Raw genomic sequence first — 24,512 nt, forward strand, 5'->3', positions numbered from 1 at the left:
GGATCTTTTGTGCTATTTGTTTCATATATATACATACCCATGCACCAGCCCAACCACCTTTTCTAAAGTGGAGTGTTGGTCTGTAACCTAGACAAGGAGCTGTCAACAACAGGAGGAAAGGAGCAGAAATATCAGGAGGAGGAAAATGTGCTAAATGAATGTATTTGCAAAAATGTTTACTGGATGTGCCTTACAAGTTTATCAATGTTAGTTGAGAAGGAAATACCCCTTTAAAATTACACCATATGGAAGGAAATCTTGTTTATACAGGGAATCAGTCAGATGATTGTGAACCTAATTTTTATAATGGGAGTGAGTGTCAGGTGATGGGCAGTCAGGGGGTGTGAATGTTGTACAATTAAAAGTGTGTATGTCTTATACATAATCCCGCCCATCACCTTATAGTCTTTCCCATTATTAATTTTACGTTCATGCCCATCTGACTGATTCCCTAAATTGTCAAACAAGATATAAACCCACACATCTCAAGAACAGGAGGGCATATCATGGAACTGTAAAAAGGTGTGTGATCAGGGTACATTAAGCTATTTTATAGTGCAATCTCATTTTTAGATGGTTGGCCAGTGGAGGTTCATGACATCATGATGCTTCATTCTAGGTTAGAATTACTATGATTGTGGAGAGAAATTCTGCCCATGTTCAACATAATTTGGAATGATGGGGCCATCTTGCACTGGGCCTCATCATTTTAAGCATTTGTGAGCAGCTGCATGAGATTTCTATGTTAGAGAATGCCCTTGTACACCATAAACGCACTATTTTCACCTACTGACTTGATCCTTCCATGTCCAAAAAGCACCACTATTTTATCAAAAAGTCTGCAAATCATCACCTGTGTTATTACATGGCGTCCCTTTTTGTTATTACTTACTTTATGCCTTGAACTTCACTATATCTTTTAATCCTAAAAACAGTATTTCTCTTTTTTTTTACTTCAGTACATGAATATTAACTATGCCCAGAACATGTTGTAAGTGCCATTTCAGCGACTAGACTTCAGAATAAAGTAATTTTCTGGAATTAATATGCATTAATACCTCAAAGAGCTTTTAGTATTGAGGTTTGAGGGAAAAATCTAAAATCGAATGTCTTAGACTTTAAAGGCTACAACACATTTTCAGGTAGCATTGCCTGTAAGAGACATATAACGTTCACATTTCAGCGATATTAGGAGACAAATATGTTCACAAACATCAAAGAGAAAACCAGCGTGTATGGTTGAAATGTAGGATATATACATTGTCCAAGTGCTTTCAGTACATCAAAGAAGCAGCCGTTTTCCTCTTTGCCCACTTAGTTTGGCACAGATTTATACTTGGATGAATCCCACCAGTTCAAGCATGAAATCTTATTTTTAGTATTTAGTTTATACTAATGAAAGAGCAGCTGGAAATTATTCCAAGTGATGTACTTTATGGGTTTCTTTCCATTTGAGAATAAACTGGTAACATTTAGTCAAAAGTTTATTTATCTGAAAGAATAAATAAATCCTTTATTTAAATCTCCATATTGTCTAAAATGAGTTTGTCCAATGTGCATGCATGTAAAAATATAGGAAAATATGACCCTAGGGATGGGTTCATCTTGTGTTCATTGCATGTCTTTGCAAGTTGTTAAAAAGTAGACCAAACCCTAGAATACTATGGTCTCAACTATGGTCACAACTAAACAAATCACTGCAGTTCATATATTCAGAATAGCACTGACAATACTAATGAAGTGCCAGCCTCATACTATCCATTATACCAGTCCTACAATAGTCCCTGTGGCGCCAGAACTAAAGGAGTTCCCAAACGTATTCCTATAATTAGGGGAAGCTCTTTGGCCCAGGGTGAAAGGTTCAGCTTAGTCCCCAACTTCCCTCAGATACTTCCCTCCTGTGCATAGTAAAAATATTTATGTCTATGTCAAGAAGCAGAGCATCCCAGTCAGCCTAAGATGATGGACTCCTCTGGCTTAGGGGCCTTTTCTTATCTGTGACTACTGCAACCCCTGTAGCTAATAATGGCAGCCTCATAACATCTGCCAATATGGTACATCCTTGTCATCAACAAAGTTTGCTGCTTTAGACATAGTACACCTTATAAACCCTGACTACACCTAATACAAATTCAGAGCACCCCTCAAACTGGGAAGTCAAAAGATGTATAGTGGGGGACAGGGAAGAAAATGGAATACACCCTTACCCCTATTGTCACTTGCAATTTATTGCCTGGTGTTGGTCTCAGGGACCAGAGGTATGCATCTTTATATGCTCATCCTTCTAATTTGCCTTTAAAGGGGTACTCCACTGGCCAGCGTTTGGAACATTGTGCGCATTGCGGGGGACGGCCACGCACCGTGATTACGTCAGGCCATGCCCCCTCAATGTAAGTCTATGGGAGGGGCGTGATAACCGTCATGCCCCCTCCCATAGATTTGCATTGAGGGTGCATGGCCTGACGTCTCGAGAGGGTGTGGTCGACCCCCACAGTGTGCACACAGCATTCGGATTGAAATGTTCCGAACGCTAGCCAATGGAGTACCCCTTTAATGTTATCACTTGTACTTGTACTGTATGTTATCAATGGAAATTAATGTTTGTATAGGAAATTGATGGTGCACCTTTTATGACACAGCATGAAAACATATGAGAGACATAAGATGGTAAGAAGAGAGACAAAGAAAGATAGTTTTGGCAAAGAAGGGATTATAACATTGCTGAGGGCAAGGAAGGAAGTGCTGGAAGAGTACAAAGAGATCAGACAGCATCGCAGGAGAAAAGAGGATTTCAGTTTGAAGCCATCGTGTTGAGATGCTCCTCTCTTATGTGGAGATTTTATCTGGGGCTCTGTAAATGGTTTAGTCATTTGAGCAGCGTTTGCATAGTACATGGGCGATACTGTACCGGTGGTTTTCATCAGTGTGACAGTAAAGCTACAGATTAATGCTAAATGAGATTGGAAAAGACAAAAATGAGTTTTGACGTAGCTGCAGCTTTAATAATTTATTTGCACTAGATCAGACGTAAAAGTAATTCATTAATGTCAACATCATATTTCATTTGTCTCTCCCAGGACTCGGTCCCTCTGCATTTAGAAACTTAGTACCTGTTTAACCATTTTCTAACTCAATCAAATTTTATAACACCCTGCAACTGCTGCTTTTTTAACGTGCAACCATGTTGGTGTCAGAGGAATGTGGTGAACTGTATGATAAAATATGATTTTACACTAAGCAATAAAACTATCACATTATGTATACTTAAAGTACGGTAACTCTTAATATTAAAAGGCAGAAGACAAGAAAAAAACTAAAGTATTTACTGTGGTGTTTCTTATTTGCAGCCATCAAACACAGACCACTTGCTGGGACCACCCAAAAATGACAGAACTCTTCCAATCACTTGGTAAGTGGGCTCACACTTCTAGAGCGGTTAGGTTGTTCACTTTGGGTCCCAGATGATAAGCTGATTAGTGTCCTGTTGGGCAATGGCAGCAAATATTCAGTTCCCCTGCAGCACCTTAAAAAAATTAAAGGTATTTCCCGGAAAAAGAAAAGTATTAAAGGGTAGCTCCCACCATCCTATTTTTTTTTTTTGATAGCCCGTTCACCCCCCCCCCCCCCCCGCTACGGCACTAGCCCGTTCCCTCCTCCCCCCCCTGCCCCGCATACCCCGTTCCCTCATTACACTTGCAGTTACTGCAGAGTCCGGCAGCGGGCGTGCAGGGACAGCGGCAGCAACGAGGCGGCAGCGGCGATGTGCGGGAGGAGTGGCCTCCCAGCCAGTGGCCGGGGAGCCAATGCGCTCGCTCCCGCCTGTCTGATTGACAGGCAGGGAGCGAGTGCAGCCTAACTGAAAAAGGACTGATTGCCACTCCAAAATCAGTCCTTTTTCAGTGGCCGGTTTTTAAATGTAAATTAAACCTTTTTAATGAAAAAAAAAAAATTATAAAAGTATATTAGAGATATGTTGTAGTACATAAGTACTACAACATATCAAAAAATAAAGTTGGTGACAGTGCCCATTTAAGTGTAAGGAGACTTAAAGGAGTAGTGCAGTGAAAAATTACTTATCCCCTATCCAAAGATCGCGTGGGGTACGACCGCTGGGACCCTTCACAATCTCCTGGATGGGGCCCCGGCAGTCTTCCGGAAGTGGCCTTTCCGACCCCCGCGGGAAGACGCGGCTGACACACCCCCTCCATGTATCTCTACGGGATACATGGAGGGGACGTGTCAGCCGCTTCTCCATGTGGGGGTTGGCACGTCCCCTCCCAACAGACTGCCGGGGCCCTGTTCAGGAGATCGCAGAGGGACTCAGTGATCTATAACTTATCCCCTTTCCTTTGGATAGGGGATAACTTATTTTTCAATACAGAACTCCTTTAGAAATGAAAAATAAGGGATACTCAGTTATCCAATCCCCACCACAGTTTTTAACAATAAAAATAACAACAGTAAAAATTAGAAGAACAATCCAAACATATAGCATACAGTACTTGTTTATTAATGGTATAAATTTGGATGAATAATGAAAAATAAACACTAATATCTATATGTTGTTAAACATCTGCAAATTTATACCAAAAATGTCCTTTTATTTCAGCTGTACAGCCCAAATAGATATAAATAGAGCATTCCAGACTAGCGGGTTGAGGAATTTTATTTTTCCACCATGCTCATCGGGTCGATTTTCATCAGATTTTATAAGACATTCTGTATTGATGGTAGTTACATGAAATTACAGCAGCTGTCACTATAGTACTGGGAAGGTTTCTTTTATATATGTTAACACTGACTCTTGCCTGCTGATAAAATAATGCCATCTGTAAACTATGAACTGAAGATGCAGTAAATGCTGCTGTACTGATCTTCCCTTTATTGTTCCCAGGTGACCTGAACAATGTGAGGTTTTCAGCCTACCGCACTGCTATGAAGATAAGGAGACTTCAGAAAACATTGTGCTGTAAGTGGAGACGTCTTCCTGTCCTACATATGCCCTGTATTTTAATCTACTTTATACTGATCGTACGGTTGTGTTGATATCACATCTACTTTGTAATGTATCCTGCACGTGTCTTTATACTTATATTCATTTTATCACAGTCATCTGTGCTTTTCGGGTTATTTTTTATATCTTTATGTAAAAACACATTGAAAATGTTCTATTAAAAAATCTTAATCCTTCCAGTACTTATTAGCTGCTGAATACTACATAGGAAATTATTTTCTTTTTGGAACACAGTGCTCTCTGCTGACATCATGACCACAGTGCTCTCTGCTGACATCTCTGTCCATTTTAAGAACTGTCCAGAGTAGGAGAAAATCCCCATAGCAAACATAGGCTGCTCTGGACAGTTCTTAAAATGGACAGAGATGTCAGCAGAGTGCACTGTGATCATGATGTCAGCAGAGAGCACTGTGTTCCAAAAAGAATAGAATTCCCTATGTAGTATTTATCAGCTAATAAGTACTGGAAGGATTAAGATTTTTTTAATAGAAGTAATTTACAAATCTGTTTAACTTTCTGGCACCAGTTGATTTAAAAAAAAAAAGAAAAGTTTTCCACTGGACTACCCCTTTAATCCCTTCCCCTGTCAGTGGTTTTTGACAAGTTTGTAACTCCTCAGCCTTAACATGAATGCTTATTTTTTGCAGAACCAGTTGCAACTGCAAAGCAGAAAAAGACTATTTATGGGCTGAAATTGAATAACAAAACTTTAAGTGATTTAGTTTTTCATCATTAAAGGGGTACTCCGCCCCTGGCATCTTATCCCCTATCCAAAGGATAGGGGATAAGATGTCAGATCGCCGGGGTCCCTCTGCTGGGGACCCCGGGGATCGCTGCTGCAGCACCCCGCCATCATTACTGCACAGAGCGAGTTCGCTCTGTGCGTAATGACGGGCGATACAGGGTCCGGAGCAGCATAACGTCATGGCTCCGCCCCTCATGACATCACGGCCCGTCCCCTTAATGCAAGTCTATGGCAGGGGGCATGACGACCGCCACACCCTCTCCCATAGACTTGTATTGACAGGGGGCGGGCCGTGACGTCACGAGGGGCGGGGCCGTGACGTAACAATGCTCCGGCCCCTGTATTGCCCGTCATTACGTGCAGAGCGATCTCGCTCTGCGCAGTAATGATAGCTCGGTGCCGCAGCAGCGATCCCCGGGGTCCCCAGCAGCGGGACCCCGGCGATCTTACATCTTATCCCCTATCCAAACGATGTCTAGGGGCGGAATACCCCTTTAACTAAGATGTAAAACTGACATGTTTTTTTTAAAATTCTCCAGATCAGTATGATTACAACCATACCTATTTTATATCATGTTTGTTATGTTTACTACTTAAAAAAAATGTAAACTTCAAAATGCATTGAATTGCCATATTGTGGCCCCTATAACTTCTTTATTTTTTATATCCATGGAACTGCGTGATGGCTGATTTTTTTGATCTGCACTGTGGTGGATCAATAACCTTATATTTTAAATCCTGCTATATTTAAAACTGCCGGGATCAGACTGTATTCCCATGCTGGCAGTTGCATGTAAGTGTCAGCTGTAAAATGCACCTACCTACCTCTATCTTACAGGTGTCTAATGTAAGATAGAGCAAGATCAGTTCCTGAAACCACTCAATGACCACCAAGCACCATATAAAGGTGTATTGCTTGAAATTAAGATGTGATTATGTGGTTATTCCCCAGTCAGTGGTGGTGCTAGGTTACAGAGCAGCTCCTAATTGAAGTGAATGAGATCTTCTCTGCACTTATCAAGCACCACACTTCCAGCTTCCATACACTATTTAGTTATGGTGTCGGGGCTGCACTGTTCAACTATAGATGGTTCATCCTTTGGATAGGCCATCAATAATTTTAGGCTGGGAAACCCTTTTAAAGGGGTACTCCTCTGGAAAACCATTTTTTTTTTTAAATCAACTGGTGCCATAAAGTTAAACAGATTTGTAAATTACTTCTATTTAAAAATCTTAACGGGGTTATCCACCATAAGGTGATTTTAGTACGTACCTGCCAGACAGTTATGGACATGCTTAGGAAGGATCTGTGCTTGTCTTGGGGCAAAATGTTGTTAGATTACCATAAAGCTGTGGCTAGCTTTTTGTGAACTGGTATTTCCTGTTTGAGTTTTCTTCTTTTCCTACAAATCCCATGATTCCATTTTCCTCCCTCCCACACATCAGCCACCCCACCCACTGAAACATAAATGAGCTTCATCCATTCAAAAGACCTATGGTTTTCAATCAGGATGCCTACAGCTGTTGCATTAGTTGCCGATTGATCTCTCTCCCACCAAGCGATCGTTCCACTGACTAGTGAGGTCAGGTCTTGGCCGCATTGCAACCTGGGAAAAATCTGAGACAACAGTCACTTTGTATGCTGTTAACAATTAATATTGTGGTGAAAATCACATAAAAATTGTGAGAAAACCGTCACACGCAGGTACAGATACTATATTATGAACTACACTAACTGTACAGCCCCTGTGTTACGCCTAGCGCTCCGGGTCCCCGCTCCTCCCCGGAGCGCTCACGGCGTCTTTCTCCCTGCAGCGCCCCGGTCAGTCCCGCTGACCGGGAGCGCTGCACTGTCATGGCCGTCGGGGATGCGATTCGCACAGCGGGACGCGCCCGCTCGCGAATCGCATCCCAGGTCACTTACCCGTCCCGGTCCCCTGCTGTCTTGTGCTGGCGCGCGCGGCTCCGCTCTCTAGGGCGCGCGCGCGCCAGCTCTCTGAGACTTAAAGGGCCAGTGCACCAATGATTGGTGCCTGGCCCAATTAGCTTAATTGGCTTCCATCTGCTCCCTGGCTATATCTGATCTCCTCCCTTGCACTCCCTTGCCGGATCTTGTTGCCTTGTGCCAGTGAAAGCGTTTAGTGTGTCCAAAGCCTGTGTACCTGAACTTCTGCTATCCATCCTGACTACGAACCTTGCCGCCTGCCCCCGACCTTCTGCTACGTCTGACCTTGCCTCTGCCTAGTCCTTCTGTCCCACGCCTTCTCAGCAGTCAGCGAGGTTGAGCCGTTGCTAGTGGATACGACCTGGTTGCTACTGCCGCAGCAAGACCATCCCGCTTTGCGGCGGGCTCTGGTGAAAACCAGTAGCCTCTTAGAACCGGTCCACTAGCACGGTCCACGCCAATCCCTCGCTGACACAGCGGATCCACAACCCGTAAGCCGAATCGTGACAGTAGATCCGGCCATGGATCCCGCTGAGGTGCCGCTGCCAAGTCTCGCTGACCTTACCACGGTGGTCGCTCAGCAATCGCAGCAAATTGCCCAACAAGGACAGCAGCTGTCGCAGTTGACCGCCACGTTACAGCAACTTCTGCCTCTGCTACAGCAGCAACCATCTCCTCCGCCAGCTCCTGCACCTCCTCCGCAGCGAGTGGCTGCTCCTAGCCTCCGCTTGTCCCTGCCGGACAAATTTGATGGGGACTCTAAACTCTGCCGTGGATTTTTGTCTCAGTGTTCCCTGCATATGGAGATGTTGTCGGACTTGTTTCCTACAGAACGGTCTAAGGTGGCGTTTGTAGTAAGCCTTCTTTCAGGAAAGGCCTTGTCTTGGGCCACACCGCTCTGGGACCGCAATGATCCTGCCACAGCCACAGTCCAGGCCTTCTTCGCTGAAGTCCGGAGTGTCTTCGAGGAGCCAGCCCGAGCTTCTTCTGCCGAGACTGCCCTGTTGAACCTGGTCCAGGGTAATTCTTCAGTGGGCGAGTACGCCATCCAATTTCGTACTCTTGCTTCCGAGTTATCATGGAATAATGAGGCTCTCTGCGCGACTTTTAAAAAAGGCCTATCCAGTCGTGTCAAGGATGTGCTGGCCGCACGAGAGATTCCTGCCAACCTCCAAGAACTCATCCATTTGGCTACCCGCATTGACATGCGTTTTTCTGAGCGACACCAAGAGCTCCGCCAGGAAAAAGACTTAGATCTCTGGGCACCTCTCCCACAGCATCCTTTGCAGTCTACGCCTGGGCCTCCCGCCGAGGAGGCCATGCAAGTGGATCGGTCTCGCCTGACCCAGGAAGAGAGGAATCGCCGTAGGGAAGAAAATCTCTGTCTTTACTGTGCCAGTACCGAGCATTTCTTGGTGGATTGCCCTATCCGTCCTCCACGTCTGGGAAACGCACGCACGCACCCAGCTCACGTGGGTGTGGCGTCTCTTGGTTCCAAGTCTGCTTCTCCACGTCTCACGGTGCCCGTGCGGATTTCTCCTTCAGCCAACTCCTCCCTCTCAGCCGTGGCCTGCTTGGACTCTGGTGCCTCTGGTAATTTTATTTTGGAGTCGTTTGTGAATAAATTCCGCATCCCGGTATCCCGTCTCGTCAAGCCGCTCTACATTTCCGCGGTCAATGGAGCCAGACTGGATTGCACTGTGCGTTACCGCACAGAACCCCTCCTTATGTGTATTGGACCCCACCACGAAAGGATTGAGCTCTTCGTTCTCCCCAACTGTACCTCTGAGGTCCTCCTCGGTCTGCCATGGCTCCGGCTTCATTCCCCCACCCTTGATTGGACCACCGGGGAGATCAAGAACTGGGTCTCTGCCTGCCTTAGGAAGTGCCTCTCCCCCCCTCCCAGTCCCGTCAGGCAAGCCTCTGTGCCTCCTCATGGCTCCCGTCCTTGTGTCACCCTGCCCCGTGCCAAGCTTCACCCTCTGCCCTCCCTCCCCATTCCAACTCCTGCTGCACTGCCTGCCGTTCAGGAAACCCTCCATTCTTTCCCGGTGTCCTCATCCCAGGGGAGGCAGTTACCGGACAAAAAAAAGGGGAGACCTAAGGGGGGGGGTACTGTTACGCCTAGCGCTCCGGGTCCCCGCTCCTCCCCGGAGCGCTCACGGCGTCTTTCTCCCTGCAGCGCCCCGGTCAGTCCCGCTGACCGGGAGCGCTGCACTGTCATGGCCGTCGGGGATGCGATTCGCACAGCGGGACGCGCCCGCTCGCGAATCGCATCCCAGGTCACTTACCCGTCCCGGTCCCCTGCTGTCTTGTGCTGGCGCGCGCGGCTCCGCTCTCTAGGGCGCGCGCGCGCCAGCTCTCTGAGACTTAAAGGGCCAGTGCACCAATGATTGGTGCCTGGCCCAATTAGCTTAATTGGCTTCCATCTGCTCCCTGGCTATATCTGATCTCCTCCCTTGCACTCCCTTGCCGGATCTTGTTGCCTTGTGCCAGTGAAAGCGTTTAGTGTGTCCAAAGCCTGTGTACCTGAACTTCTGCTATCCATCCTGACTACGAACCTTGCCGCCTGCCCCCGACCTTCTGCTACGTCTGACCTTGCCTCTGCCTAGTCCTTCTGTCCCACGCCTTCTCAGCAGTCAGCGAGGTTGAGCCGTTGCTAGTGGATACGACCTGGTTGCTACTGCCGCAGCAAGACCATCCCGCTTTGCGGCGGGCTCTGGTGAAAACCAGTAGCCTCTTAGAACCGGTCCACTAGCACGGTCCACGCCAATCCCTCGCTGACACAGCGGATCCACAACCCGTAAGCCGAATCGTGACACCCTGTAGCATAGTCAAATAAAAAAAATCCTGGAATACCCCTTTAATCCTTCCAGTATTTATCAGCTGCTAAATACTAAAGAGGAAGTTCTTTCCTTTTTGAACTTCCTTTCTGTCTGACCACAAGTGCTCTCTGTCCATTTTAGGAACTGTTAAGAGGGGGAGCAAATCCCCATATCAAAACTTTCCTGCTCTGGACAGTTCCTGACATGGACAGAGGTGTCAGCAGAGAGCACTGTGGTCAGGCAGCAAAAATAAAAGAACTTCCTCCGTAGTATACAGCAACTGATAAGTATCGGAAGGATTAAGATTTTTAAATAGAAGTAATTTACAAATCTGTTTAACTTTCTGGCACCAGTTGATTTAAATATATATATATATATATATATATATATATATATATATGCTTTCCAGCGGAGTACCCCTTTAATGAAAAAGTTGCTGGGAGTTTGATTGTATATTTTCTACTTTTAGTATTTCTTTAAGGGAGCTAAGACTAATGTGGTGATGTTTATCACAATTCATTCCCGTCATTTAACAATATTGCTAATTCTAAATGCAGCTGCTGCTGAAATGCAAACAATGTGAAAGTTTAGAGACAGAACAGAATTCTGAGTATTCTTGTAATTGGCAGCAGCCGCTTTATGTGCTAAGCCATCATTTCTGATTTGAAAGGTTTGTTACTTCATTATTGCTGTGGTGTGTTTCACCAGTTTAGCGTAATCTCCCAGAGATGGTCTGCTGATGTCTACACAAGGATTGATTTCATTTTGTTTATGGAAAACAATAATTTCGCAACCAACTGCTATTTCAGAATAATACTCCAAGTACGTAAATCTCGTTGCGAGCAGAAAAAAATCATTGATAGAGGCTATAAACCAATCTAGCAAGTAACACATTGCAGAATTTATAATACCCCTAAAGTAGGCAAAGGTGGCAGTAGATATCGGTTGTATTGGTCACTGGTTTGTTGTATATCTTACCCCGTTGTAGCTGTATTCGCTCACAACTGGTGGTAGATAAAAAAAACATTTGGATTTATACAGTATATGGGTCCTCGCAAGTCTGTGAGTTCTTGCAAGCAGTGCCCTTACTCTACTGGAATATTCAGTATTTAATATTAGAATGTCTGATATTTTTCTTTATTTTTACCCGCAAAATTGTAAAGTTTTGCGGAATTTGTTGCCGCTATTTAAAAAATAATATATTATTATTAATGCTTTATGTTCATATAGCATAACATTTGCTGGTACATTTTATTTTATGCATTTTCATCTGTAAAAATGTCGGCACAATTCCAAGTACGCTGTGTGAACATCCCCTATAAATTAATTCTAAATAGATGCTGTACCCTAATGGAAGCTATCGGTCGCCACTCTAATTAGTATAACCCAAGCAGGGAAAGTATTTTTACCACAGGCCCCAAATCATTTGTGCCTCTATGATAATTATTTTTTATCAATGATTACTCGGTTCCTTTAACCCTTAGAGGATACAGGGCATACATGTACAACCTGCACCTGCTACAGGACTTTGAAGCGAACTCAGGAGCTGAGCCCGCTGAGCGTCCTTAAAGGGTTAAGATGAAATGGCAATATGTTTTGTAGAAAATTAGGATGAAAGTGATTTCTACTCAAGAGAAAGTATTTTCATTTGAATTCCTATTGTCAAGTGTACACAAGTATCCCATATGGCGTTACTTCACCTATGGCCTCCCAAATCTGCCAAGTATTATAGTAAATACTTGAATAAATTACTATGGTAAAACTAGCTTACAACTCAAATAATTGAATGTCCTTCAGTCAGCAGTGCATTCCTGTCCTCCAGTCAGGGGACAATAGTATAATAAAACGATACAATAATAAACATGAATAGCTTGATGTATTAAAGAGGACTATACTGTCTTTCTATCTGGCACAAGTTCCCATTCTGAGTCTATTCAAAAGTGCCTGCCTTAATACAGCAAGACCAATTCCCCTTGTGTCAGCGGGAAAGTCATTCATCAGCACTCAATAAATGTGTCAGTTATATAGAAAAAAAACATTAAAAGATGGAATTTATAGCCGGGTGTCAGCAGATGATGGACATGAATGTTCTTACTGTATATAAAGTAGTCAAATAATAAAAAATAAAAAAAGTATAACTAGTGGGTGGGAAGTGTTAAAACAAAATTTGCTAACATGGTTGTGCAATTTATTTTTCATCATTTTAAATGCCTTTATTCTTTGTACGTTTTCTTCTTTGTGTAGTGAGTATACTAGAAAAAGAAAGAAAAGACAGAAAATACAAACTTGAAAAAAATAAATAAAAGCATTTGTTATTATTATTCAAGCTTAAAGACAGAATTTTTATATTACATTTTTGTCACTTAAGAGAATCGTTACTTCAATGTTGTGAAGTATGAGTTTGTTGTATAGTGCCACGCTAGACCGTATTAGAAGGCATGCCTGTGATCATAGCGCAATTGTTATAATTCATGCTATATATGTAAAATATCAATTAGAGGGATACTCCACTACTTTAAAACATATTAACTATCAGTAGAGACAGGGCCCCATTCTGGTGATTGTGTGGGATCCCAGAGGTCTGAGGCCGACACGTAACACTGCAGATCATCTAATCGCCAACTGCAGAGATGTCCTGCCTCGGTTGGTTGAGCGTCAGTGTGATGTAACAGGCCTGGGCACCGGAAAGAGGGCCGGGCTAGCCTGTTACATGCAACTGCCACTTAGCCTATCACCGGTTGAGGCAGGATGTTGCTGCACCTGGCAATTAGCTGAACCTTAGTGTGATGTGTTGGGCGCCAAAACCTTATTATAGTTTATTTATCCCCACATAGATTGTATTAAAAAATGTCATAGATATATGTGGGTCTCATAATTGATCTCCTATACAGTGCTTATACAAAATTGCCACTGCTCAGAGATTTGGGATCTCTACTTTCAACAAGCTTCTTATTTCTCTTAATGTCTCCTATGCATAAAGTGTTGCTGAAGATATAATTTATGTACTAAAGGACCAGGAGTGCAGTGATATAGTTGGTGAAGCCATCCTAGTTAGCTAGCTGAGAGGTAATAAAACTCACGTGATGACTTCTGAAATCTCTGCTGCCTTTAGACTGTTATGAGACATCACCCCCTCTGTCTCTGCAAAGCCAGAAGCATCATGTGAAATGTAGGCTGCAATAGGAGAGCTATAACAGATGGAAGGAAGGAAGGAATAAAGATGGCAGACACTCCTTAAATGGCACAGCTACTAAAATATGTATATACATGGTAAACACAGGGACCTCCACATTTTTGTTTAATAAAAAGCCTGTAGATGGCCATGTACTTTTAATAACTTTTTGCTGAATTCCCTGTACACATTAACTTTTGGCACAAGTAAACATTTATGTAATCCCTAAACCACAGACAGACTCATCTGCCATTAACCTATCCCTCCCAGGGAAAATGGGTTGGCAGCGAAAAATCCAACACCCCCAACCTTCTAAGAGACTAAAGGCCACCATACGCCTTAGAGATTCAGTCAAACCTGTTGAAGTTGGAAGGTTCATCCAATTTTAGTGTAAGGTGTATGAACACCTTATGCTACATAAAATAGGCCAAAAAACAATGCTGTAATGCTTGTGTGGATGTAAGCTTTGAGATGCTTTACATTTAATTTTGACAGCTGTATAATGAAATTCAATAACAGATACTGCATTTGTGCTTCAGACCACAATCTGTTGGCAAGAAACTTGGCTTGAGTCACAAACAAAACTATTAAGTGGTTTTCCATGTTCAAAGTAAGCAAATGACCCTCTGTCAAGTCCAGCCAAAACCTTTCTCAAGGCGTTTGCCCTTCTCAGACACTTGCCTTTCATTGTTGAAGCAATTTACAGTGTTCCACAGACCTGTCAAGTGCCATTACCATAATACTGTGACATTTGTCATTTTAATTTAGCATTGACACCAAGCCAAGTCATACCTTCTAGTTTAAGTTACAGAGACATACACACTGTTCTTAAAAAGTACGCCAAATGTGCTTCTTTTGTCCCATTGATGATCTGAGTTTTCCTAGAAAAACTGGACATTATGACATCATGAATAGGACTACCTTTTAAACCCCTTGTCTGTGCCATTAGTTATGCTTGTCAGATATTTTGTGCTTCTCTAGTCTGTAATTTTGAAGATTACACATATGGTGGCTGATGTTCACTATATATGATCTTCTACATATCCTCCTAAATTTTAGTTGGTTTCCAGTTAATAGTCATTTAGTTTTGTGCCTGAAAAATGAAATAGAAAATAGACTAGATATGGAAAATCCATACACAATCCCAAATTTGTCAAATAAACACATGAGTGGATGAGTCCGTTTCAATTGTGCCATTCTTTTTGGGTGCTAAAGAATAGGACAGAATGGGAATGTGTCCTTTTTTCATCAGGTTGAGCAGCTACTTTGGATGGGACCATGCTTTGAATGAGCATATGTTCTTCACATGAGGACTGCCTGTAGGGGGCATTGAACTATAGTATATTTTATGAATGTGTTATGATAAAGTCAGAATTATTACAATAATCTTTTTTTTTTTGTCCCACTGGACTAGAAAGGTCGGGTTGTTATATAACTCTCTCTGGGATGCTCTCAGCTGTCCTGCACTGCATCTTCTGATGAAGATAAAGTTGTTACAACCATTTTACTTCCTGTATAATGTTATATAAATAAATAAGCCTATATATATATATATATATATATATATATTTTTTTTTATTTTTTATTGTTGAATGGAAATACGTGGTAGGGTGACACCAATCCTTTCAGAAAATGTGTTAAAATATTGGGCAAAAACTTCTCTTCAGTGAAAACTGCAGAGTCCCTTTTGTTATGCTATGCGTTCACAAATATAAAATAAATATAGATACTTATCCTTGTGCTTTTAAAGATTTGCATTAGAGGTAATTCAGAGAAAAATTGTGGATCCTTGTAATCCCTCAGCCTGATTTTTGTCAACACTCTTAGCCAGTCAGATCCCTCTTTAATTCTCCTCCTCCTCCCCTCTCACAGACTGCAGTTCCACTCAATGTGAAAAACTGATACTACATCCCCTATGCTTCCCTGTATAACAGACTAGACAGTAGACCATTTTACGCTAGACAGAGTTTGACGTTATATTCAGAATGAACTTTAACCCATGAAACAGATCCATAGATTACTGTGAGCATCCACCAGGCTGGTATACCTCATCACACCTTTTTACCTATATAGGAAAGCATAGCTTTTGGTCATCTCAAAAATAATATATAAAAATACATCATGTTATACATTTTTTTTTTACATGAGTGGCCTATGGGCAACATATGCATCCAAATGTAAAACCAAAATGTGATAATGTATACTGCCATGTTTTGTACTTTTATTACCTTGTGCTTCTGATTAAAGGAAATCTGTCATCAGAATCACCCGCACTAAACCTGTTACACAGGCTTGTAGTGCGGGTGATCCTGATTAAAACGCTTCTTACCTGGTTAAAAATGATTCAGCGCTTCTTAAAGAGCACCTGTCATCAACAAAAACTTTTAATATGTTGTTCATAATCATTAATGAAGAGATATTGTAATATATCTGTTACGCCGAGCGCTCCGGGTCCCCGTTCCTCCCCGGAGCGCTCGCCTCATCCCCGTTGCTGCAGCGCCCCGGTCAGATCCACTGACCGGGTGCGCTGCGGTCCCGCCTCCTGCCGGGGTGCGATTCGCGATGCGGGTGGCGCCCGCTCGCGATGCGCACCCCGGTCCCCGTACCTGACTCGCTCTCCGTCGGTCCTGTCCCGGCGCGCGCGGCCCCGCTCCCTAGGGCGCGCGCGCGCCGGGTCTCTGCAATTTAAAGGGCCAGTGCACCAATGTTGGTGCCTGGCCCAATCTTCCAATTACCTATTAGTGTGATCACCTGTGCACTTCCCTATATTACCTCACTTCCCTTGCACTCCCTTGCCGGATCTTGTTGCCTTAGTGCCTAGTGAAAGCGTTCCCTTGTCTGTTCCTAGCCCGTGTTCCTGACCTCCTGCCGTTGCCCCTGACTACGATCCTTGCTGCCTGCCTCGACCTTCTGCTACGTCCGACCTTGCTTCTGCCTACTCCCTTGTACCTCGCCTATCTTCAGCATCTTCAGCAGCCAGAGAGGTGAGCCGTTGCTAGTGGATACGACCTGGTCACTACCGCCGCAGCAAGACCATCCCGCTTTGCGGCGGGCTCTGGTGAAAACCTGTAGTGGCTTAGAACCGGTCCACTAGCGCGGTCCTCGCTATCCCTCTCTGGCACAGAGGATCCACCTCCTGCCAGCCGGCATCGTGACAGTAGATCCGGCCATGGATCCCGCTGAAGTTCCTCTGCCAGTTGTCGCTGACCTCCCTACGCTGGTCGCCCAGCAAGCTCGTCAGATCGCCCAGCAGTCGCAACAGATAGCGCAACGAGATCAACAGCTGGCATACTTGACCTCCGAGGCACTGCGTATTCAGTCACAGATACAGCAGCTGCAGCCGCAGATACAGCAACAGCTACAGCTGCAACTACCTTCTCCGCCGCCGGCTCCTGCAACTCCTCCGCAGCAACCGGCCGTTCCTAACCCCTGCTTGTCCCTGCCGGACAAATTTGGCGGAAAGATCGCCCAACGAGATCAACAGCTGGCATACTTGATCTCCGAGACACAGCGTCTTCACTCACAGTTACAGCAGCTGCTGCCGCAGATACAGCAACTTCAGTCACAGCAGCTGCTGCCGCAGATACAGCAACTTCAGTCACAGCTACAGCTGCAACAACCATCTCCTCCGCCGGCTCCTGCAACTCCTCCGCAGCAACCGGCCGTTCCTAACCCCTGCTTGTCCCTGCCGGACAAGTTTGATGGGGACCGCAATGATTCTGCCACAGCCACAGTCCAGTCCTTCTTCGCTGAGGTCCGTGGTGTCTTCGAGGAGCCTGCCCGAGCTTCTTCTGCCGAGATTGCCCTGCTGAACCTGGAACAGGGTGTTTCTTCCATTGGCGAGTACGCCATTCAGTTCCGTGCTCTTGCTTACGAGTTGTCCTGGAATAGTGAGGTTCTCTGCGCGACCTTTAAAAAAGGCCTATCCAGCAACATTAAAGATGTTCTGGCCGCACGAGAGACTCCTGCTGACCTACATGAACTCATTCATCTTGCCACTCGCATTGACATGCGTTCTTCCGGATGGCGTCTGGAGCTCCGCCTGGATATGGACTTTGTTCGCACGAAGCGTTTTTTCTCCCCGGCTCCTCTCTCCTCTGGTCCTCTGCAATCCGTTCCTGTGCTTCCCGCCGCGGAGGCTATGCAAGTTGACCGGTCTCGCTTGACACCTCAAGAGAGGACACGACGCCGCATGGAGAATCTTTGCTTGTACTATGCCAGTACCGAACACTTCCTGAAGGATTGTCCTATCCGTCCTCCCCGCCTGGAAAGACGTACGCTGACTCCGCACAAAGGTGACACAGTTCTTGATGTCAACTCTGCTTCTCCACGCCTTACTGTGTCTGTGCGGATATCTGCCTCTACCTTCTCCTTCTCTACTATGGTCCCCTTGGATTCCGGATCTGCAGGAAAATTTTTTTTGGCCTCTCTTATCAACAGGTTCTACGTCCCTGTGACCAGTCTCATGCGTTTCCGCACAGAACCCCTCCTAATGTGCATCGGACCTCTTCACGGAAAAATTGACTTTTTTTTCCTCAGGTTCTTTGGCCCCAAGAAGAGGGGGAGACCCAAGGGGGGGGGTACTGTTACGCCGAGCGCTCCGGGTCCCCGTTCCTCCCCGGAGCGCTCGCCTCATCCCCGTTGCTGCAGCGCCCCGGTCAGATCCACTGACCGGGTGCGCTGCGGTCCCGCCTCCTGCCGGGGTGCGATTCGCGATGCGGGTGGCGCCCGCTCGCGATGCGCACCCCGGTCCCCGTACCTGACTCGCTCTCCGTCGGTCCTGTCCCGGCGCGCGCGGCCCCGCTCCCTAGGGCGCGCGCGCGCCGGGTCTCTGCAATTTAAAGGGCCAGTGCACCAATGTTGGTGCCTGGCCCAATCTTCCAATTACCTATTAGTGTGATCACCTGTGCACTTCCCTATATTACCTCACTTCCCTTGCACTCCCTTGCCGGATCTTGTTGCCTTAGTGCCTAGTGAAAGCGTTCCCTTGTCTGTTCCTAGCCCGTGTTCCTGACCTCCTGCCGTTGCCCCTGACTACGATCCTTGCTGCCTGCCTCGACCTTCTGCTACGTCCGACCTTGCTTCTGCCTACTCCCTTGTACCTCGCCTATCTTCAGCATCTTCAGCAGCCAGAGAGGTGAGCCGTTGCTAGTGGATACGACCTGGTCACTACCGCCGCAGCAAGACCATCCCGCTTTGCGGCGGGCTCTGGTGAAAACCTGTAGTGGCTTAGAACCGGTCCACTAGCGCGGTCCTCGCTATCCCTCTCTGGCACAGAGGATCCACCTCCTGCCAGCCGGCATCGTGACAATATCTTCATTAAAAAATATTAATATTTATACCAGTTTTTTTCATTTTATACTTTTGGCCACTAGGGGTCACTCTTCTATGCCTGGTCTGCAAGCAGCATCCTATGCTTTTCATAGTAAGTGTACAGCTTTTAGGACTAATGCTGAAGGACTCTCAGTTCAGGACTCGCTCCCAGCCTGTGAGCTACAAGCCTGCACATGCCTCTCATATAACAGCCAGTCACCTACCCCTCCCCCTGCTCTGTGTTCTCCCTGCCCCTCACCACATGTTATCTTATACATTGTATTATCTCACTGCACTCCCTGCTCTCTGCCCCCCCCCCCCCCCCCTGACATTCATCTTAATCACTGCCTCAGTAATTGCTCCCTCAGTCCCTGGTTCTCAGCATTGACTTTTTAGTGCAGAGAGACACAGGAGAGAGAGAGAGACAGGCTGCCGTCCCTACCCTGTACATAGTCTGAATGCACACTGCAGAGCAGTGTTTCCCAACCAGGGTGCCTCCAGCTGTTGCAAAACTACAACTCCCAGCATGTCTGGACAGCTGTTGGCTGTCTAGGCATGCTGGGAGTGGTAGTTTTGCAACAGCTGGAGGTACCCTGGTTGGGAAACACTGCTGCAGAGGGAGAGCAGCATACAGGAAGACTGGCAGAAGCAGAGTCCCAGCCAAGCTTCATGTGACATCATGCCTGCCGGGACCCGCCTCCTTCCACCCCTCAGAAAGACAGTGCTCCTGAGTTAATGAAGAGGGATAAAAAAAGGTATTTCCACAGCGTTTTAAACCTCAATAAACACAGGGATAGGCATAGTTAGAGAAAGGGACAGATGGGAAGGGGGATCAGGGAAAGTTTAGATGATGACAGGTACTCTTTAAGATATCTTTATTTTTAGTTTTCTGTTATTCCCTGGCTTGGGACTCAGTGGGAGGTGTTATCATCTGGGACTCGGCCACACGTCATTCTAGCTGGGCGGAGCGGCTGCCTGGCTCATGAATATTCATGAACTTATCCTCCTGGTCTAATTCTTCTTTCTCGGTCTAAGTTCATGAATATTCATGAGCCGGGCGGCAGCTCCGCCCAGCTAGAATGACGTGTGGCCGAGTCCCAGATGATAACACCTCCCACTGAGTCCCAAGCCAGGGAATAACAGAAAACTAAAAATATAGATATCTGAAGAACCGCTGAACCATTTTTAACCAGGTAAGAAGCATTTTAATCAGGATCACCCGCACTACAAGCCTGTGTAACAGGTTTAGTGCGGGTGATTCTGATGACAGATTCCTTTAAGGACAAAATATACATATTCTGGTTCTTATGAAATGTAGGTGTAGTCACAGAAGAGACAGGAAGCCCGATACTTGCAGTTTCTTTATTCCACAATAAAGTGCACTGTTTCGGCTGCATAGCCTTTATCAAGCATAACATTAGCAGTACAAGTCTTTGCTGGTTTTCCTTGCCATGTTATTCATGTTCTTAGGTTCCTCTTAAAGATTTTTCATCTATACATATTTTTCCTTTCGTTCCAGTGGATCTTTTGGACTTGAACACCACTCACAGCACTTTCAAACAGCATGAACTGAACCAAAATCAGCAACTATTGTCTGTTCCTGAAATTATCAGCATCCTCACCACTATCTATGATGGACTTGAAGAGAAAAACAAGGACCTGGTTAACGTTCCTCTCTGTGTGGACATGTGCCTAAACTGGCTTCTTAATGTCTATGACACGTAAGTTACTTCTTGTTTTGTACTTTACAGTTCATTGTTGGTTGTATTTCTGAGTACAACTTAGAAACCAAATGAACAACTTCTATATAGTTATGATAACAGAATTTATGTCCCTGATAGACTGGTATAATAAAATATTTATTCCCTGGATTAACATAAAACATATAGTGACAGGAGTATACAAATAATTCAGTAATGCAATCTAGTCTGTAACATGAAACTTGTAATAAAAAGCTATCAATGAGGGAGACATACTGTACATGGGAAAAACACTAACAGGCGGTAAGATACGTCTGGAGTAAGGCTAGGCCTGAAGTATACCAGATATTACTTCTCCAGATATGCCAGTTAACTTCTTATCCTGTTAGTCAGAGGTCCCCAATCTTTTGTAGGTCCAGAGCTACTTTTAAAGGGCTACTTCGGGGATCTAAACCCATAGCCCATCCTTCCCTCTCACCAACCTCTTTATTTGTCTAAATAATATTCATTAGCTATGTAGGGCAGTTTCCCACTTTCAGCTGTCTCTTACAAGCAGGGGGTGAAAGAAAGACTTCATTATCACATCCTTCTTGTCTCTGTGCAAACCCCTCACTAAGAGTAGCCTCAACCCTGCTGGAAGAGGAAGACAAAGACCACATGGTTTCTGTCTTGTCTAGGAATCATAACCCCCCCTCCCCTCCCTGTGTGACATCTTGCCAGCAGAGAAACAACACAGAGCTCTGAGCAAAGCATGATTTATTTCTAAGGGGAGGGATAGTTTGAAAGAAAAGATTTACGGTGTGAGCATGCAGGCAGATAGTAATAGCATTTGGCCAGTAGCCATTACTTAGAGCCACACTGACTGCTGGGAGTTGTTGTCTAGGCTGCAAGCAAGGGAAAAGAATATTCAAAAGACAACAGGGGCCAAAGAAGCTGGCAAAATCACAAGGGTAACTACAGGGGACATAGAACAGGTATTGTGGTGGCTTTGGGGTATTATTTTTTTTTACTTCCCCGGAGCACCCCTTTAAGTATGACAGATGATGTTGAGCCACAAAGTGAAGAATCCTATTATTCATTCATTTGCAGTCCCCTGATATGTAGTTTGAAACTTGCTTCTAGGTGCAGCTTTTTCTCCTGCGTATGTGTCCTCCTTGTTGTACTTGCTGGATGCGTGGTCTATGTATTCAGAAGTCTTTAGCTACACACATACCTTGCCACCTCAGCATAGCCACGTGGAATCCTGAAGTGCTTGGACTGCTGTGAAACTTCAGCTACAGATACTAGTAGTAAGAAGTATGAGGTCCCCCACAAGAGGAATTATTTGAAACTCATTTTTTATTGTAAATACATTAAAAGGCTTCCACCCACATTGAAACACAGGTATTGGATCTGATGCGTTTCAACTTTAGTGTCAGTCATACATTCCAAAGATTCCATAGATGGAGTCTATGACTAAGGCACTAAAGACGAAACGTGTCAGTACCAAAACCTGTTTTCCTATGTGGATATAAGTCTTTTAATGCATTTACAATAAATTAGAAGGTTCAAAGAATTCCTCTCATGCTGGACCCCCTACTTGTTGCCACTATAATCTGTATGTATTATGAACTGTTAGATGCCTTTTGTTAAAAACTATTAGGCTAAGTTCAGGTGTGAGTTACAGGTGTGGGTTGAAATCTTCTAAGTTGTTTTGCCTAACACTTATCTCCTGGTTGTTTTGCCTGACACTTATCTCCCGGTTGTTTTGCCTAACACTTATCTCCCGGTTGTTTCGCCTGACACTTACCTCCCGGTTGTTTTGCCTGACACTTACCTCCCGATTGTTTTGCCTGACACTTATCTCCTGGTTGTTTTGCCTGACACTTATCTCCCGGTTGTTTTGCCTGACACTTATCTCCCGGTTGTTTTGCCTGACACTTATCTCCCAGTTGTTTTGCCTGACACTTATCTCCCAGTTGTTTTGCCTGACACTTATCTCCCGGTTGTTTTGCCTGACACTTATCTCCCGGTTGTTTTGCCTGACACTTATCTCCCGGTTGTTTTGCCTGACACTTATCTCCCGGTTGTTTTGCCTGACACTTATCTCCCGGTTGTTTTGCCTGACACTTATCTCCCGGTTGTTTTGCCTGACACTTATGTCCCGGTTGTTCTGCCTGATGCTTTAACTCCCGGTTGCTGACATATTCCAATATGGGGCACTCTAATCAAATATTTCCAAAGTTCCCATTTTGCAGGTTAATTTGCTTTTTTCTGAGGTTTCTTTGAATTTTGCTTGTTTGCTTCATTGTTTTGATGACTTGCGTACAGCAGAGCTTTCTTCGATCCCGACACTAACTCTGTTTATAACTTTCATGTTAACATGTAGACAAGTTCAAATAATTAAAGAGCGTTTGAGAAGCATCTGCTGCCTTCATGCTGTTAGCTGGGAATTTAATTACCGGCTCCTCAAAGTGAACATGTTGACAGGCTGCGGCCGAGCCCACCAGCACCAGACGATTCTCAGAAAAGAAGCATTTCTTGTTAAGATCCTGACAGCAGCAGTTTTGTGAGTGCTGTCAAGATAGCAGCCACATTTTGGACTGTTCAATCTTGTTGGAGCTTAAAATGAGTAAGCAAGTTATGACAGGCCATCAGATTCAGGGATGAACAATGTATTTGGGCAAGTAATAAAAAAAATGTTCATCATGAATGACTTCAGCACCAATTTACAGCGAAATTTATTTCATCAGATACTTGAGAGTCCAGAAACTGATAATCCAGCACTGAAAGCTGAAATTTCAGAAGCTGAGAACTGTGCATTCTTCTTAACATATTCCATAGCATTATAGCATATTTTCTGTTAAAGTGTGCCAGTCATTAGCAAAAGCTTTTTATATAATGTAGATAATAACATTGTATGTATATTTGTAATATACATTGATTAAAAAGTGTGTATATTTTTGGGTGAAAAAATGCTGTCCTGTCCCTGCATCTATTGGCTGGCTATCTCTGCTGGGATAAAATACAGGAAGTGTGGGCAGGACAAGCAGGAGTCTGTGCAGGCTTTCGGCTTGTCAATCATCCTGCTGTGTGAGCCAGGAGCATATCACAGAGCCTCACTTCACAGAGCCCTGCTTGTCCTCGCTGCACAGAGCCCTGCTTGTCCTTAGTGTGCAGAGCCCTGCTTGTCCTCACTGCACAGAGCCCTGCTTGTCCTTAGTGTGCAGAGCCCTGCTTGTCCTCACTGCACAGAGCCCTGCTTGTCCTTAGTGTGCAGAGCCCTGCTTGTCCTCAGTGTACAGAGCCCTGCTGGTTCTCAGTGTACAGAGCCCTGCTTGTCCTCATTGTACAGAGCCCTGCTTGTCCTCAGTGTACAGAGCCCTGCTTGTCCTCAGTGTACAGAGCCCTGCTTGTCCTCAGTGTACAGTGCCCTGCTTGTCCTCAGTGTACAGAGCCCTGCTTGTCCTCAGTGTACAGTGCCCTGCTTGTCCTCAGTGTACAGAGTCCTGCTTGTCCTCAGTGTACAGATCCCTGCTTATCCTCAGTGCACAGAGCCCTGCTTGTCCTCAGTGCACAGAGCCCTTCTTGTCCTCAGTGTACAGAGCCCTGCTTGTCCTCAGTGTACAGAGCCCTGCTTGTCCTCAGTGTACAGAGCCCTGCTTGTCCTCACTGCACAGAGCCCTGCTTGTCCTTAGTGTGCAGAGCCCTGCTTGTCCACAGTGTACAGAGCCCTGCTGGTTCTCAGTGTACAGAGCCCTGCTTGTGCTCATTGTACAGAGCCCTGCTTGTCCTCAGTGCACAGAGCCCTTCTTATCC

The 24,512-nt window shown here is 45.0% G+C and overlaps 1 protein-coding gene across 12 annotated transcripts in view; it reads left to right on the top strand.

Annotated features, from left to right (window-relative positions):
- UTRN (utrophin) overlaps nt 1-24,512 on the top strand; it is a 702,825-nt gene that overhangs the window by 580,476 nt on the left and 97,837 nt on the right. For all 12 annotated transcript variants that reach the window (XM_056567370.1, XM_056567374.1, XM_056567371.1 and 9 more), the window contains 3 exons: nt 3,348-3,409; nt 4,895-4,969; nt 20,534-20,735. In XM_056567370.1, the coding sequence (XP_056423345.1) occupies nt 3,348-3,409; nt 4,895-4,969; nt 20,534-20,735 (339 nt within the window). The remainder of the gene's footprint in view (nt 1-3,347; nt 3,410-4,894; nt 4,970-20,533; nt 20,736-24,512) is intronic.

Source organism: Hyla sarda, chromosome 3, assembly GCF_029499605.1.
Source record: "Hyla sarda isolate aHylSar1 chromosome 3, aHylSar1.hap1, whole genome shotgun sequence".
Taxonomy (NCBI): Eukaryota; Metazoa; Chordata; class Amphibia; order Anura; family Hylidae; genus Hyla; species Hyla sarda.